The sequence below is a fragment of the Heliangelus exortis genome, chromosome Z, assembly GCF_036169615.1.
Source record: "Heliangelus exortis chromosome Z, bHelExo1.hap1, whole genome shotgun sequence".
Taxonomy (NCBI): Eukaryota; Metazoa; Chordata; class Aves; order Apodiformes; family Trochilidae; genus Heliangelus; species Heliangelus exortis.
Window position 1 is genome coordinate 21,912,782 of NC_092454.1, and position 15,744 is coordinate 21,928,525.

Genomic DNA, 15,744 nt, shown 5'->3' on the forward strand with positions numbered 1-15,744 from the left:
GGGAAAGGACAAAAGGTTTCTATGGCATCAATCAAGGGAAGAAAGGAAGTAGAGTCCTTCCTTAAAGTTCTTTCTGGCACATGTATCCAGATAAAAATTGCAGTACCATTGTGTTGAATGTGTTGCAGGTGAAGCAGATGATTTTGACAAAATTTAACATGTACTGAACTAAAGACCGAGCAATGGTGAATGTAGTCCAAGATAGGGTCCCTTTTTAAAGCTGTTGTATTGGTAAAACAAGGGCATATCCTTGACCTGTGGTCCAAGAAAATTAGTTTTGGGGTACGTGGAGTGGTGCAGTGTGTAAAATCAAGAGTGAAGGATTCAATCCATTTCATAGTTATGTTCCTTCTCTGTAAACAGGATGTGTGACTTCGATATGACTTCGAAGTTGCACCACCCCTAATCCTTAGTGAAGTACCATGTGTTTGAAATGGAGACTATATTTGCCTCTTAATGAGTAGCTACAGAAACTGAGTTTTACCGGCGTAAAGCATTATCATCTAGAAGGCTGAATGCTTCTGTGATTCTGTGAATTTTCTTCCCATTGGGAAAAATGAAAACCAGGAAGCCTCCACAAGCTTTCTTCCATGTTATCATCTGTTACTTATCAGTGTATAAGCAGTTCATCATCCCTTCTGGAGGCACAGATGGAGCACAGACTCATTTCAGGTAGCCTGTAGCTGGGGACTGGTGCAGATAGAGGCTCTTGTGCAGGTAGGTGAAAAGTAGAAGTTTGGCTCTCAAGTTCTTCCTAGCTTCTCCTGGCAAGCCTGTAGAGAGAAGACATAGAGGAGACAGTGGACACCTTCTCTGTGGATAGAAGAGGTGTTGGCTTTTAATTTAGTCTGGAATGATGTAATTAGTTTTCATTATCCCTTCCAGTATCATTCTTATCAGACATTTTGAAATACAGTGGTGTTTTTCCAGGGTGAAGTGAAATTTACAAGAATCAGTTATTGGGTCTACTTTAAAATCCTGGGAGTAATATTTTTTAGTTCTTTTACTGGTCATTCTATGCTCTATGTGGCAGCGAGAAAAAAAATAGTGATGCTGTTTTTCCATTTAGTAGAAAGCACACTCATTTCTCCTGGGTAGTAGTTTTAAGATTTAAAAGTCACACTTTCAAATTTATCTAACTCCCTAAACACTTCATCGCTACACATATCCTGATTTCTTGCACGTGGTTGTATCTGGCATTATTCATTATATACACAGCCTCATTGATGTATCATTTGTATCCCTTTATCCTGTGCTTGCTTTTGGCCAGTGAAATGCAAATTCAACATATTCTGTGACTCTAGTTTGGATGTGCTGGCAAAGATGCATGTCTTCAAACACTCAACATGACCAAATGATTGGGCTGTGTCTCGTGTGGGTTGGTTTTATTTTTACTTGGTTTACTTTTAAAGGAAGAAAATAACATCTATATGCTGTGGTGTGTTGCTGATTATAGTTTTTTTGTTAGAACTAAGGACTGATAGAGTCACTGACTCTTCCGTGCCTTGAGCAAAAAAAATGTATGACTGCTTTGAGCTATTGTACTGCAAATACCTAGTGCATAACGGCTTTTTAGTTTAATCTCTGACCTGCATTTCAATTAGCCTGAACATTTGAATCTAATGGAAGGATTCTGATTTCGTAAATGACAATGATGCTTTTTAGGTTTTTATTTTGTATTTTGTTGTTGGTGGTGGTTTTATTTGGTTGGTTGGTTTTGTTTGGTTGGTTTGGTGGTTTTTTTGCTTGTTTTTCCAGTTACACTTCTTGCTAAATTGTTCCACAGTTCAGGACATCTTTCTGTGGGGCAGCTACAGCAGTGTTTGTTTAGATACTGTTGAACTTCAAGTGGATACATGGATAAAGAATCAACCTCTTTTAATTTGTGTATGGGGATTGTTGGTTTGCTGTCATTTTCTGAGTTGCCCAGGTATGCTAAGGGCATTCTAAATGCGTAATTAAATAAACAGAGCTTTATAGGGGCAAGCTGGAGATGAGAGCATCACCTTACAAAATATGAGTTTCTTGATCCAAATAACTCTGCCAGTTCCAAAATCATTGCCTGGAGGAAGCTCATTGACAAGAATACACCATGTAAAAGTTTCAGATCATCCCCTGAAAATGAAATGCTTCAGGCTAGAATCAAAATCTATGTTTATTGTTCTTTTCTCATGTGCTGCCTTTGTTGTGGGGACTGATTGTATGTGATTGTGAGAAAATAGATATTGCTAATGTGAATTAGGGAATGCTGCATTACTCAACACTGGTAGATTAAAAAATTTGTTCCATCCTATATTCTAGCTTTTGTTAAACTGTTCCAGGTGCTAGACAGTAAGTCAATTTTCAAATATTTTAATTAGTTGTTTTCTTTTTGAAAACTTTACTTGACTTTTTCACTTTTGAAACCAGCTGCATCACTTATTTCAGTGAGTTCAAAAGCACACAGCTGCAACAAACTTCTAAAAAGTCTTATATGACCCCAGAATAACAGTTATAAATTGTTCTGTCTCTTAGACCCTGTTCTCCCTTGCCCTTCACGCCCACCCTGAATTGCCACAACTTGAAGTCTTTGTGGCTAGGGAAGCTGTTGTTGGTGTAGAAAAGAATTACAAGTCAATGCTGGGTTGTTTGTGTTATTTTTTTGTTTTGTTTTGTTTTTTTGTTTTTGTTTTTTTAAAGCGTAGCTTTGGGGAAAACTTCCACCCTTGAAGTGGTCAAAAAGGAAGCTATGAGATAGGATAACTTCTGTGTTTAGGGAGTAGCTGAGAAGGATGAAGTATTTTGTTGGGCTGTGGAAAAAGTCTTATGAGCAGTGGTGTCATGTGGATTGGCCAAAAGTGAATGAACAGTGGAGCTTTGGCCACCTTCCAGAAACCCTAATGGAGTCTGCATTTCTGTATTTGTTTTTGGATGTAATACTATACTCCTCACTAGTGAAAAGGGGCCATTGGCTCAGATCCATCTGTGGATTCCAGGTCTTACATTCCCATAGCCTTCATGACTACCATCTGAGGTTCAGGCCTGGGGTTTTGTTCATTTGTTTTAATCTGTCATTAGCAATGGACTTTCATAAGGAGAATCAAATCGTTCTTTAAACTGCAGTCTGTAAAAAGTAACTACTTAATTTCAGTGTTCTAGTTCAAAAGGCCAGTTGAATAACAAAAGCACATGATGATCATCTTCTGGTGACCCTCCAAGTCCCACAAGAGTAGCCTCAGATGGAATGGTCAGGATACCAGCTTCAATTTTTATAGAGCCAACAACATAGTGCATTGGGAAGCACCTTGCAGCTTCCCATTTTATTAGATTTCTAGCATCTGTTCCTGGCTATTGTCAAATACTGAACCAAAATGGACTTTGGTCTGGCTTGTTTATGTCTGGTGTTGTATTTCCCAGCTCTGCCACTCTGACTTACAGGTAGACTCTCATTTGCCCCAGAACCTTCATTCCCATCCTCCTCACCCAGTAAACAGTTATATTTGTGAGGACAACTGCATTTGTAGCCTTGGAGGATTAACCCTGTCATTTCAGGGAGAATTTTGGTTTTGTGGGGTTTTTTTCTCATTCCTTTGTAGGTGGACTGCCTTCCCATTTACCTGATCCTATTCCTTATGTGGGTGTGCTTAGTGCCTAAGCTGCTGACATGTGGGCCTGGTGTTTCAAAAAATTGTTAAATGAATGTTGTCCTGTCCCTACAGAAGAGCGGGTTGTTCCCATTGAAGTCTGCCGTTCCAAACTCTCAAAGTACTTGCAGGGTGTTGTTTTCCGCTGTGATAAGTGTACCTTTACCTGCTCCAGTGATGAGAGCTTGCAGCAGCACATAGAGAAGCACAATGAATTGAAACCTTACAAATGCCAACTCTGCTACTATGAGACCAAATACACAGAAGAGCTGGACACTCACCTTCGAGATGAGCACAAGGTAACACCCTAGGAATTTTATTTTGTAGCATGCACTCTTTATAAATGCTGTATTAGTTTACTTGGATGTCAAATGTGAGTAGCCAATTGCCATTGGCTGGTTTTTTTTTTCTCTCTCCCTCCCTAAATCTGGAAACTAGTCCCCTCTCGTGCTGGGCTTCACTTCCTCTGTCTTGTATTTTTCTTATTTTCTTTAGAAACTTAAAACTGAAGATTTCTAAAGCTGTTTAGACTGACCAGAATTAGCAGACTATTGCATGCATGGTATGATTATCTGGAAAAAGCACTTAGAGAATCATAAAATGTTTAGGTTGGAAGAGACCTCCAGGATCATCCAGTCCAACCTTTGACCAGCACCATAATCTTGGCTACTTAACCATATCTTTAAGGACCAGGTCCAAACGCCTCCAGGGATGGTGACTCCACCTCTGTCCTGGGCAGGACATTCCAGTGCCTGACAACACTCTCAGGGTTGTCAGAAAGATCTTTCCTAACATCCAGCCTAAACCTCTCCTGGTGCAGCTTCCATCCATTTCCTCTGCTCCTATCACAACCCACTAAGGAGAAGAGGCTGTTTCCCTCCTCGCTCCAAGCTCCCTTGAGGTGGCTGAAGAGAGCAATAATGTCTTCTCTCAGCCTCCTCTTCTCCAGACTAAACACCCCCAGCTCCCTCAGCCACTCCTCACAGGACTTGTGCTCCAGGCCCTTCATGAGCTTTGCTGCCCTTCTCTGGACAGACTCCAGCACTTCTATGTCCCTCTTGTAGTGAGGTGCCCAGAACTGAACACAGCACTCAAGATGCAGCCTCACCAGAGCTAAGTACAGAGGGACGATCACCTCCCTATTCCTGCTGGCCACTGACTTCCTAACACAAGCCAGGATGCCAGTGGCCTTCTTGGCCACCTGCACACACTGCTGACTCATATTAAGTCGACTGTCAACCAATACTCCCAGGTCTCTTTCCACCTTACAGCTCTCTAACCACACTTCCCCAGGTCTGTAGTTTTCCAGGGGGTTGTTATGACTCAGGTGCTAGACCTGGCATTTGGCCTTGTTAAACCTCACACAATTAACCCTGGCCCATTGATTGGTCCAACCTCTCCAGGTGCCACTGTAAGGCTTCCCTACCCTCCAGCAGATTGACACAGCCACCTAGTTTGGTGTCATCTGCAGATTTACTCAGGGTACACTCAATCCTCTCATTCAAATCATTAATGAAGATATTGAAGAGAAAAGGCCCCAGCACTGAACCCTGAGGAACACCACTCGTGACACCTCACCAGCCAGATTTAGTTCCATTCACTACCACTCTTTCAGCCTGACCATCCAGCCAATTTTTTATCCAATGCAGGGTATATTTATCCAAGCCAAGTGCCATTAGTTTCTGAAGAAGAATGCTGTGAGAGACAGTGTGAAAAGCTTTACTAAAGTCCAGATAGACAATGTCCACAGCTTTTCCCTCATCCACTAGGTGAGTCATCTTGTAGAAGGAGATCAGGTTGGTCAGACAGGACCTACCTTTCGTAAACCCATGCTGACTGGGGTTGATCACCTGGTTATCTTGTATGTACCATGCAATAGTAGTCAAGATGATCTGATCCGTAACCTTTACGTCCACTGAGGTCATACTGACAGGTCTAGATTTCCCTGGATCATCTTTTCAGCCCTTCTTGTAGATAGGTGTTACATTTGCCAGTTTCCAGACTACTGGGACATCCCCAGTTTGCCAGGACTGTTGATTAAAAATTGAGAGGTTTTCCCCCCCTTGAAATAAACCCCAGCACTTTGATTGCTAAGTTTATTTAGGGAGGGGGGAGAAGAAAAAAAAAAAAGAGTCATGAAACAATATGAAGGCTGGGTTATTCAGCCTCTCTAAAAGCAGGAGATTCCAAACTTAAGATTGCTCTGGCAACTTCAGCAGTGTAACATACCATACATATTTTAATAACAAAGAGAGTAATACATTGCCGTTTACATTTAACAAGGGAAAGATAAACAGCGAGTATAACCAGGTCCTAAGTTAAGGCTGCTTTGGAATTTTTGTGGGGTGCCTGAATGCAGGTCTGCCTGATCAAATCTTTGAGAAGTCATTAGAGGCTTTCCACAGACTATTAGTTTTGAGTTTCTGTACCTGTGAACTGTATTGCTGAGAGACACTTAAGTTCTAGGATAGTGGTATGTTTTGGAATATTTGTTAAGAGTACTTCCTTCATATTTGCAGGGGGAGTAGGTATATGCCTTCATCTGTTGCAGTTGAGCTGCCTGGGTCCTTAGAAAAGAATCACTTCAGATTCATTGACTGTACATCATTTTTCTTACTGCATACATTTACATTGACAGTATTGTCACTAGGACATCCCAGAAAAACTCTTCATGCTTTAAAAATGCTTGTCTTATAAAAACAAAGTCTGTAAACTTATGGCCTGCTGTGCTTATCTGCCCTCTTCTTTATTACTGCTGGAGAATGTTCTGCAGTTCACACAGTATGTGGCATGCTCCACACCTCGTGGTCTCCAGACCAACATGCCTACATACCCAAGAAGCACCATTCCTTGTTCTTTTGATACAGTCCAACAGGCTGGAATGACTATTCCCTTACGTAGCTCTCCCTTCCAATACAGACCTGCAGTGATGGTGCCACTAGTTTGGGGTATCTTTTCCTCTTATTTCTCTGGTAATTTATGTCTTGCTAATTTGTGTCATGTCTTCTGGTCTCAGATACCCAAGTGATACATTGCACTTAGAGTTACTGTGCATCAGTTTAGCTGAATTATGTGCCTTGCATGTGGTCTTGTTTGTTTAAATCTCAGTGGGTGTCAAGTTCAAGAGAACCTCATCACAGCTGTCTCTGTGGAGCAGTGCTACAAATCTGTATACTGTGGCATTTAGCATAGTCTGCTGTTTGGAGATACACTGCAGTCTAATTCACATGCTCTTTCATTTCATTCACATTCCCTTTCCTGCAGAGGGATAGTCAATGTGTGATGATATTTCATTCAGCATCTTGTAGGAGGTGTTGTACTGCACTCATCCCTCCCTCTCCATCCTCTCCGCCTCTGTGGCTCAGTGCCTGTGCTGTTGGAGACTGTCTCTTCACATGAAAGATGAATCCAAAATCCTCCCCAGCCATTGATCAATGAGCCCAGAGGGTACTTGTCATCCAGCAAGTATTAGCCCTAGTGTCCTGGTCATGCTCCACGCTCTACACCTCTACTGTAAATCTGAACTGCTCCTTTGCTGTTTCTGTTGCATGTGGTGGAGTTCCTGACTTCTGTGCCCTAAACTGCTGTTTTCATACTGTTGCTGTGAGCCATTAAGTAGCTGTTGCATTTCACCTTAGGGTGAGCTGAATCCAACTGCTGGGTGAAGTGTTCCCATTACAGTCTGTGTATCAGTTTGCAAAGTACTTTGCAGACCTTTATAATGAAAATCAATGTGTTATTAATGAATGCAAGTGTATGTGACACACAGCAGCCATGTGCTCAGTAAAAGACTCAGTGCTTTCATGTATGAAGCTGAACCAGCCACAAAGAGTTTTCCTTCAGTTTGGATGTGCAATAGCAGCATTTGATCACAGCAGCAGAATGCTCCATAAAAAAAGAGAATGCAGCTTAGTGTTTTGCAGTTCTTGGAATTTTTTGTTTGTTTGTTTGTTATAATGCATTAAAACTAGGAAGAAATGACAGAAGTTTACTGAATGTCATTAATTTTTTAAAACCAAAAATGAGAAATGCCAAATAAACAGTAAAAGAAGATACACTGTAATAAAAATAAAATTAATGTTAATTTGGTTAGGTGACTGCATGTCACCTAAAGCTGAATAGGCTTTGGGGTGTAGATGATTTTGGTTTGCATACATGATTTTCCTTGTTAGCTGATGACTGTGCTAGTTGCTGACAGAAGTGATTTTTTTGAAAGGTGAGTCGTAATTTTGAGCTAGTTGGACGGGTTAACTTGGACCAGTTGGAACAAATGAAAGGGAAAACAGAGACTTCCAGCAGTGATGAAGAAGAAAAAGAAGATGAGTTAAGCCCCAGCACTGAAGAGAGAGGTCAGTCTTTTTTTCGTTTTTTTTTGTGAGCGGGGGAGGAGGGAAGGAGGCATTATTCTATGCCCCACCAATACCACCAAGGTCAGCTGTTGACTGTACAGCACATTGCTGTAGAGCATTGCAAGCATGCCAGCAGGAGCAGAATGGGGCTTTTATGAAGACATTGCTCCTGGGGGAATTCCATGTTTCTAAACCTTATTTAAAGTTTTCTGTCTATTGGGAAAATATGTAGTATGAGGAATCATAAATAGCATCTATGACTTATCTGCCTATACAGATAATACCTGTAGAGGCTTGTAAATGTAATATTTTCAAGCTCTGTCAGATTTTCTGTTTCAATAACCAGTTTGCAACTTTGCACTTGGCATTATTCAAATTGGGCATGAAGGGTTTATGGCCAAACTTTTTTATGGGCTGTTATATACTCTGTGCTCAGTATTCCTTGCCAAAGGTAGTCAGTCCTGTTGCAGTTGCTGTAGAAGGCAACTCTGGAACCAGAGTAGGTCCATACCCCACCTATACAGTTGCATATTTAAACATGTCTAAATTCTTATCTAAGACTAATCTGGCTGACTTTATCAAGACTAGGTCACTTGCTGCTAATGCTCTTGGCTTGGTCAAAGTTAGATCAACAGGGAAAAAGGAAGGTCTCTGCAAATTAAAGTCAGGGTTTCTTGTCCTCCACTTCCAACAATCCCCCCCCCCATGAAAACCAGGCTATTGCAGTGTCTAGTGTAAACTGGATGTTGTCTATTCATCTATGTCTGATGCCCAGTTCATCAGCTGATGTAGTTTGTTCTCAGTTGTTTAACATTTATGCCCTATGATGTCTGAATGTTAAGGTTCCTGGGGTCACCTATTCTCCTAGTGATCATTACTGCAATTATAACAGAAGGCACATCAGCATGTTTATCTTTTTTCTTCCTTAGCTTTCAGACTTACTCAGGAGTTGTTCACAAAAGAAAATGTATCTTGCTATATCTTTTCAGGTCTTGAAAAATTTCATTTTCTGGATTCACAGGTTGTTTACAGAACAGGAGAGTCTCAGATCATGTTTTTTTAGTGACCCTGCATAAATTCATTGTGCACTTATCACTAACAATTTCAAGTTTGGTTAGTTTCTATTAAAGTGATGAAAGAAAGAAAGTTATATAGGAAACCATTTATGTTTTAATGAGAACTATCCTTTACAGGATCTTAGGCAGAGCAATAGAAGAAGAGGACCTAATGGGATGTTTATTTGATAATGTTGTCCCAAAAGCAGGGTCTGTCACTCGATGTGTAGGAAACCAAAGCACACAGAGTTGAGATATTTGATTTAATTTCCAGTTCTGCACAGAAAAGGAAGCAAGGTGGTATTCTACAAGGCAAGCTCAGCTTCCTGAAACACAAGGGCCACTTCTATACAAAGAAACCTGAAAAATTACTCTCATTACATTCTATCACTGGTAAACATGATACGTTAACTAGTTCTTCATTTCCATTTAAAGTGGCAGTGCTTAAAGATTTCAGTTTGCATGCTTACAGAGTAGTGGCCTGTAGGGGGGTATTTTAGTATGTTGATAGTACTTTAATATGCTGATAGCATGTTAATACAGTGAGTCCAATTAGTGTTTTCTATCTAATACTCAAAGCTGTGACAAGATGAGTTCTGGGGAGAGCTCCCTTCTATCCCTTTCATCTGTCTTGCAGGCTTATGAGTCAAGGACAGGCTGCTGACTGCTTGGGATGGGGTTTTCTCAAATTTTTGCTGTTTCAATGTTATGTAAGCTCTGGTTTTTTTATTCTGTGCATTTCTTTGTCCCTTTTTATGTAATTTTCCCCAATATTTTAGTTATTTCAATTAATAACTAGCAATAATGCATTTCAAAGTTCACCATTAGTAATAAGTGTGTAAACATACTCTGGTGTCTGTTCAGGGACAGCTTTGGCCCAGAGTACCTTGGCTGGAATGATGATTTGCATAATGATTTGTCCAAAGAACCGCCTCACCTTAGCTGCAGATGTTGCAAGTTGATCAATGTTTTATCTAGATCCACAACTAGAAGTCTATGAAGACTAATGTTGTGCTTATTAGGATTACCTTGCATTACATACAAGCACAACTGGTGAAATGTCAGTGGAATCCATGGTATCTAGACAAAGGGGTAAAAGGTGCTATCTGCCAAGCCTTACAAATATTTATGAATGTACCATAGGAGGAGGGGAGCAGCCCAAGGTGAATTCATTGTTTAAAATACTACCTTCTATACTGGAGATACAAATTTGCTGGGTTAACAGTGTTATCCCGAAGTTTCATGTGATCACTAGTTAAGCAAGGGATAGCATAATTTTAGTAATTTTTATTTTTATTTTGTTCTTTTTTCACGTGTATCTGTGCTATTTTAATCTTTGACTGGCCAAAATTACTTCTGTATGGTCACTCAGATGACAAATGTAAACAAAAATCATGCATATTTCCAAGTTTGTTTTACAGCTGGTCTTACCTGACTGGCCTCTAGGGCCAGTGTTTCACCATTGCTATTTTTTCTCTTTTTTAATCTGTTACAATTTATCATATATTTTACAAAGATAGAAAATGCATAAACCCCCTATGCCTGCTATAGGAAAGGTATTCTAAACATCCAGTTGTATAGATTACATTTTTCTAGACAAATTGTGGATCACTACTGTGCAAGATGCAAGGTACACTTTTGAAAAATATCCTGGTGAGATAGGAACTGAAGGTGTGGTTGTATGCTGAGTCATGTGCTGACCTATCCCTGTGGATTTTCAGAAGGTAGTTCTAGCACAGCAATGGTTTGTTCTCTTGGCAGAGGGCTAGACCTATGGTGATAAATACAGCCCGTCACAGTGCCTAATGCTGTCACAGCTTTCAAACCACATCACACTGTATAATCCTCTATGCTTTTGACAGTTCTAGCTATTGTTATGTTAGCAGAAAGTGGGATTTGCTTAGAGTGCCTTTGTGCACTCCAACTGCCCGGAAGCAAATGCTGGCTGAACCCTCTAAAGTCTGTGGCTTTGGTACAACCAGGATTTCTTCCTGGAGTCAAACAGCTACCGTGATTCAGCACCCTGACTTCTTTCTGGCTAGTATGTTCAGTACAGAGGGGGAAGAAGAGTGTGTTGCTTCCAATGTGGCTCTTGGATAGTGGACCAAAGAAGGGTTATTGCCCATGTAAACAGGCACATCTGGGCTGTAGGGCTCAGCAGAGCTAGGTGCTCTCCTGGATGTGAAACAAAGGGAGTGGCTGGCTGTTGCTGAAGCATAATAGAAAATATATTGACCCAGGAGGAAGAAGATGAGAGAGGGAAAAGGGAGTGTCTTTCCATATACCGTAGATAGAACAGCTGCCCCTGGTATGGACTGCGTCACAGAGGAATTGTCTGTCTCTACTGACCTTTATGTCTTGGTTTTAAGAGAAACTGGAATAGAGAGGTTTTTCCACAGTAGACAAAAATAAATTCCCGTGAGTGTTTCTGTGTGTGTGATGCAGGAAAACCACAGAGAGGTCAGGTGTCTGTGCAGTCTGTTACCTCTTTTCTGCAGGCCCCAGAAAAGAGCGGCTTCTGATGCTCCTCCAGGGAAGCAATCCAAATCCACAGCAAAAATGAGCTGAAAGTAGTGTGAACAAGATTGTTTTTTGAAGAGGTGATGGATATACAGGAATAGCACTTGCTGATCTTAATGGGAGTTGAAAGTATAAATCATAGACTAGTTTGGGTTGGAAGGGATAAAAAGATCATATTGTCCAACCTCCTTGACATGGGCACAGATTGTTGCCACTAGACCGGGTTGCTCCAAGCCCCATACAGCCTGGCCTTGAAGGAGGTCCAGAGTGGGGAAAACCACAACTTCTCTGCACAACTTGTCTCAGCACCGTCATCAAAAACCTTCTCCCTTATATCCAGTCTAAACCTACTCTCTTTCAATTTAAAATCACTACCCCTTGTCCTCCACTACAAGTCTTGGTAGAGTGTCTCTCCATCTTTCTCATAAGCCCCCTTTTTCAATATTGAAAAGCCACAATAAGGTCTCCCCAGAGCCTTTTTTTACTCCAGGATGAGTAACCCCAGCTCCTCCCTATTTGAACAAAACAACCTCTGTGCTGCCTATCCCCTCTCTGCAGAGAGGCCCATAATAAGCTTCTGGTTGCACAACTACCGTAGCACAATTAGTCTGCATATTGTAGTGTGTTTATAAATCTTACATGTACCACACTAAAGGTGCTAAAATCCAAATGTAAACTGGAGTAATTACATTTACTTACTTTCTAGTGTTACTCTTGACACAGCACTTTGCTTTGTGATATTTAGCTGCATAGTAAATCACTGAGAGTAACAAATACAAAGTAATGTGTTTTCTTTCAGTGGGAAGAGGCAAAGAAATGTACCTTGCAGAACTTTAGTAAAGGCTAACTAGTGAGAAATCTGTCACTAACACATTTTTGCAGGACTTAAGTAGTGGTAATAGGGACTGTGTGGGCAATTTTAAGTTCATAGGCTGGTCTTGAGCAGAGTAATCTTAGACTGAAGACATAAAGTGAGCAGAGACCAGAACCAAAACGAAGCAAAATCCCTTTTCTTTTATTTCTTGCTAAAAATGATCCCTGCTAAGGAGTCAATCCTCTGAGCAGATGGTGTTGTCTCATTTCCAGCAATAGAATCAAGTGACATAGTCCATGCAATTATTTTTAATGGCTTATGTGGTGATCGTCTTAATTTGTGAGAAAATGTTTCATCTTTTGTTAAGGCTGACTGTGCACACATGAAGCTTAACTTTCAGAAATACCACTCCCTGAGCTGCCAGTGATTTCACTCGTATTACTGTGTGCTTCACACTTCTGCAAATGAGGCCCCGAGCACTACATATAAAGAATTAGTATGGGATGAAACACCTATGCAGTAAGATGCAGGACTTATCCCATGAGACTTCACGATGAAGGGATATCTGTTTATTATATCACACGTTAAACATACAACATCTTTGTTGCCTGAAATTTGTATCATCAATTAAAAAATTACAAATGTGCTTTAGTGGGGTTTTTGATTTTGCTTCCAAGCCATTTCAATCCTAAACTTTGCAATTTTAGTTTTGAATTAAAACTCTACAGTCTGTTCATTCATCAAAATACAGGAATGGGGCTAGAAACTCATTACCCTTATTTGTAAAGATGCTTTAAGACTTAGTGTGGGATTTGTTGCTTACAGTATCACTTTGCCATGGAGGAGTTGCATTTTCACAAACACAGTTACTAGATAAGTAATTTATTTTGCTTCTCAGGGATGAGATGGTGCAGCAGAAAGGATCAGAGTAGGATCGCAGTGGTCCCTTCTTGCCCTGGCTCTTCTGAATTCTTAGGCAGCCCTGTCTTTTTTCCAGATGCCATGATGTTTCCTGATAGTGGTGCTCCAGAAAAACGCTTCCCATGTGAGTTCTGTGGCCGATCATTTACAGAAGGCTCTGAGTGGGAGAGGCACGTGCTGAGACATGGCATGTAAGTTGGTTTACACCCTATTGCCAAACAGAAAAAGGTAACAGTAAATCTGTGTGCATTCCCCTGCCTCATTCTTTGCCTCCCAAAAAGTTCTCTGATGAAGGCAAACACAGTTCTGTAAAGAACAAATCTGCCTATCTTAAGTGTGGATAGAGTCATCAGATGTCTCTGCATGGCAACTTTCTGTTCAGCCTCTTTAACTTAGCTGCTCCGCTGTAGGGTTTACTTGTGATTCTAAACTGAATATTGTCCCAAGGTAAATGCCACCTGGCTCAGGATTACCTTTATCTGACTGTATTGTTGCTTTTGCTTGCCATCTGAGCAGCATAAAAATGGCAGAAAATTATACAGAAAGTTCTAGGAAGGAACAGGGTGTTTCTTTCCCCATTATTGTTGCATCTCGTTTGCATGCTTGCAGTTAAACTTGTAAAGCAGTGCAAGGAATTATGTGCAGAGAAATGTCAAGACCTTCAGGGGAAGTAAAATCAATCTGAATTAACTCCCCCAAAAATTTGCATGATGAAGCTCACAAATTCATCTTGATAGCAAAGATCTTTGCCTTTCTGTAGCAGTTTTCACACAGATAAGCATCTCTTGAACAGTCATTTTTCTTATTTTTAAGAAGATCTCATCAATAGCAGAAATATCCTTACTGACCAGAGTTTCTTTGAAGAAAAGATTTCATCCAAGATTGCTAACCGGTGGCAGACATTTGAGTACAATATTATAGGTTAACTGTGACAGGATGAGAAATACTACTTTTCTTACCCTTTGTCTCTCTGCCTGAGTACTTGAAATGTTATAGCCTATAAAAAGCTTTATTGGATTGCTAACTGTTAGAAAAGTACTTTTTTCTGTGCCTTTGTTTGGTGCCTTTTAAGTCTTGTTTGCAAGAGACTGGGGAAATGGTATAAACTTTTAAAAGTCAGAATTGGAGTTCTTCCCTCTCATCTCATATCTATCTCAGTGTAGAGCAAGTAAGATTTTGTTTCAAAGCTAGAATATCATGGCTCCCACTGGTAACTTCATTCCACTGCTTCTCTTCTTGAGCATGAGGTGGCAATGTTGTGGCTGCTTGTGGCTGGCTTTTTAGAAAGTGATTTTTTTTTTTCTCCCTCACCTGATAGGCACATATTGGCTTTGCTGTCTCTTGACTGTGTTTCTCTGTTCTGCTGCTTGGCTTTCCAGGGCACTGAATGAAAGCAAGCACAGGACCAGCGAGGACAGCCAGCCAAAGGAGGATGTAGAAGAAACTATTAGCACACTTCCAGAAGAAGAAGAAGATGGCATTGAGAAAATGGTGGTAGACTATTCCCACAACAGCGAAACAGCAGTCAGTGTGGTAGCTGCTGAAAAACCTCTCCAGGATAACGTGGAGGACAAAAATGAATAAGCATTTGGTGTGATTCTGATCAACGTACTTGAACGTAATGAATGGGGTGGGATGGGTGGGTGGGGTGGGCAGAAGGAAGAAATAAAGCTGCTTTTAGGACTGAATGATCTATTTTCAAAGCACTGGTACCTTTGTGAGTGAGTGTATATTAAAGTTATTTAAGTAATGGAATAAGTGGCTCCATTACATCACTGCATCTTCTGGATCTTGACAATGGGAAGTTACATTCATCTTGGACTAATGAAGCAACTCCCTATATTCCTACATTACACATCGTGCTTTGCAGTGGAGACTTGGATTGTTTGTGAATGGAAGCATCGTGAGCATGGAAGAAGTGGGGGGGAACAACTTTTCAACGCACAAATTTGGGTGCGTTTTTCTAGTTTTAATACATGCTTTTCCAGACTGAATGCAACTGCTTTAGAAAAGAAAAAAAAGAAAAAAGAGGAAAAAAAAAAAAAGAAAATAAAAAAAAACCACAAAAAAACAAAAAAACAGAAACTGCTTTGCTTGAAACAGTCACCTGTTTCCTAGTACCTCAGAATTAACCAAGGGGAGATCTCTGCATTTGTCAGTACTACCTGTTGTCATTGTGGTTAAATGTAGAGAGACTGCTGAGCAAGGTGGTGAATGGAAGAAGAAAAAACTTTTAAAGAAAGAAAAACAAATTGTGCTTAAAATCCCAGTGTGGGTTTTATTTCTTAAAATACTGTGATTTTTTTAATTATTTTAGTAAAAAAAAAAACAAAAAAAAGAGACAGAGACTTTAATTCCTAGATAACTGTTTGTGAATTGTCATCCTTTATTCCAGGTAAGCTGTTTGTTAGTATTCAGTTATAATTTTAGGATTTGATAGATTTCATGTGACTGATTGTGCG

The 15,744-nt window shown here is 40.3% G+C and overlaps 1 protein-coding gene across 5 annotated transcripts in view; it reads left to right on the forward strand.

Annotated features, from left to right (window-relative positions):
* ZNF462 (zinc finger protein 462) overlaps positions 1-15,289 on the forward strand; it is a 95,179-nt gene extending 79,890 nt beyond the window's left edge. For all 5 annotated transcript variants that reach the window (XM_071731953.1, XM_071731950.1, XM_071731949.1 and 2 more), the window contains 4 exons: positions 3,699-3,922; positions 7,840-7,972; positions 13,359-13,473; positions 14,662-15,289. In XM_071731953.1, coding sequence (XP_071588054.1) covers positions 3,699-3,922; positions 7,840-7,972; positions 13,359-13,473; positions 14,662-14,866 — 677 coding nt within the window. In that variant the 3' untranslated portion in view covers positions 14,867-15,289. The remainder of the gene's footprint in view (positions 1-3,698; positions 3,923-7,839; positions 7,973-13,358; positions 13,474-14,661) is intronic.
* Positions 15,290-15,744: the final 455 nt, after the last annotated feature.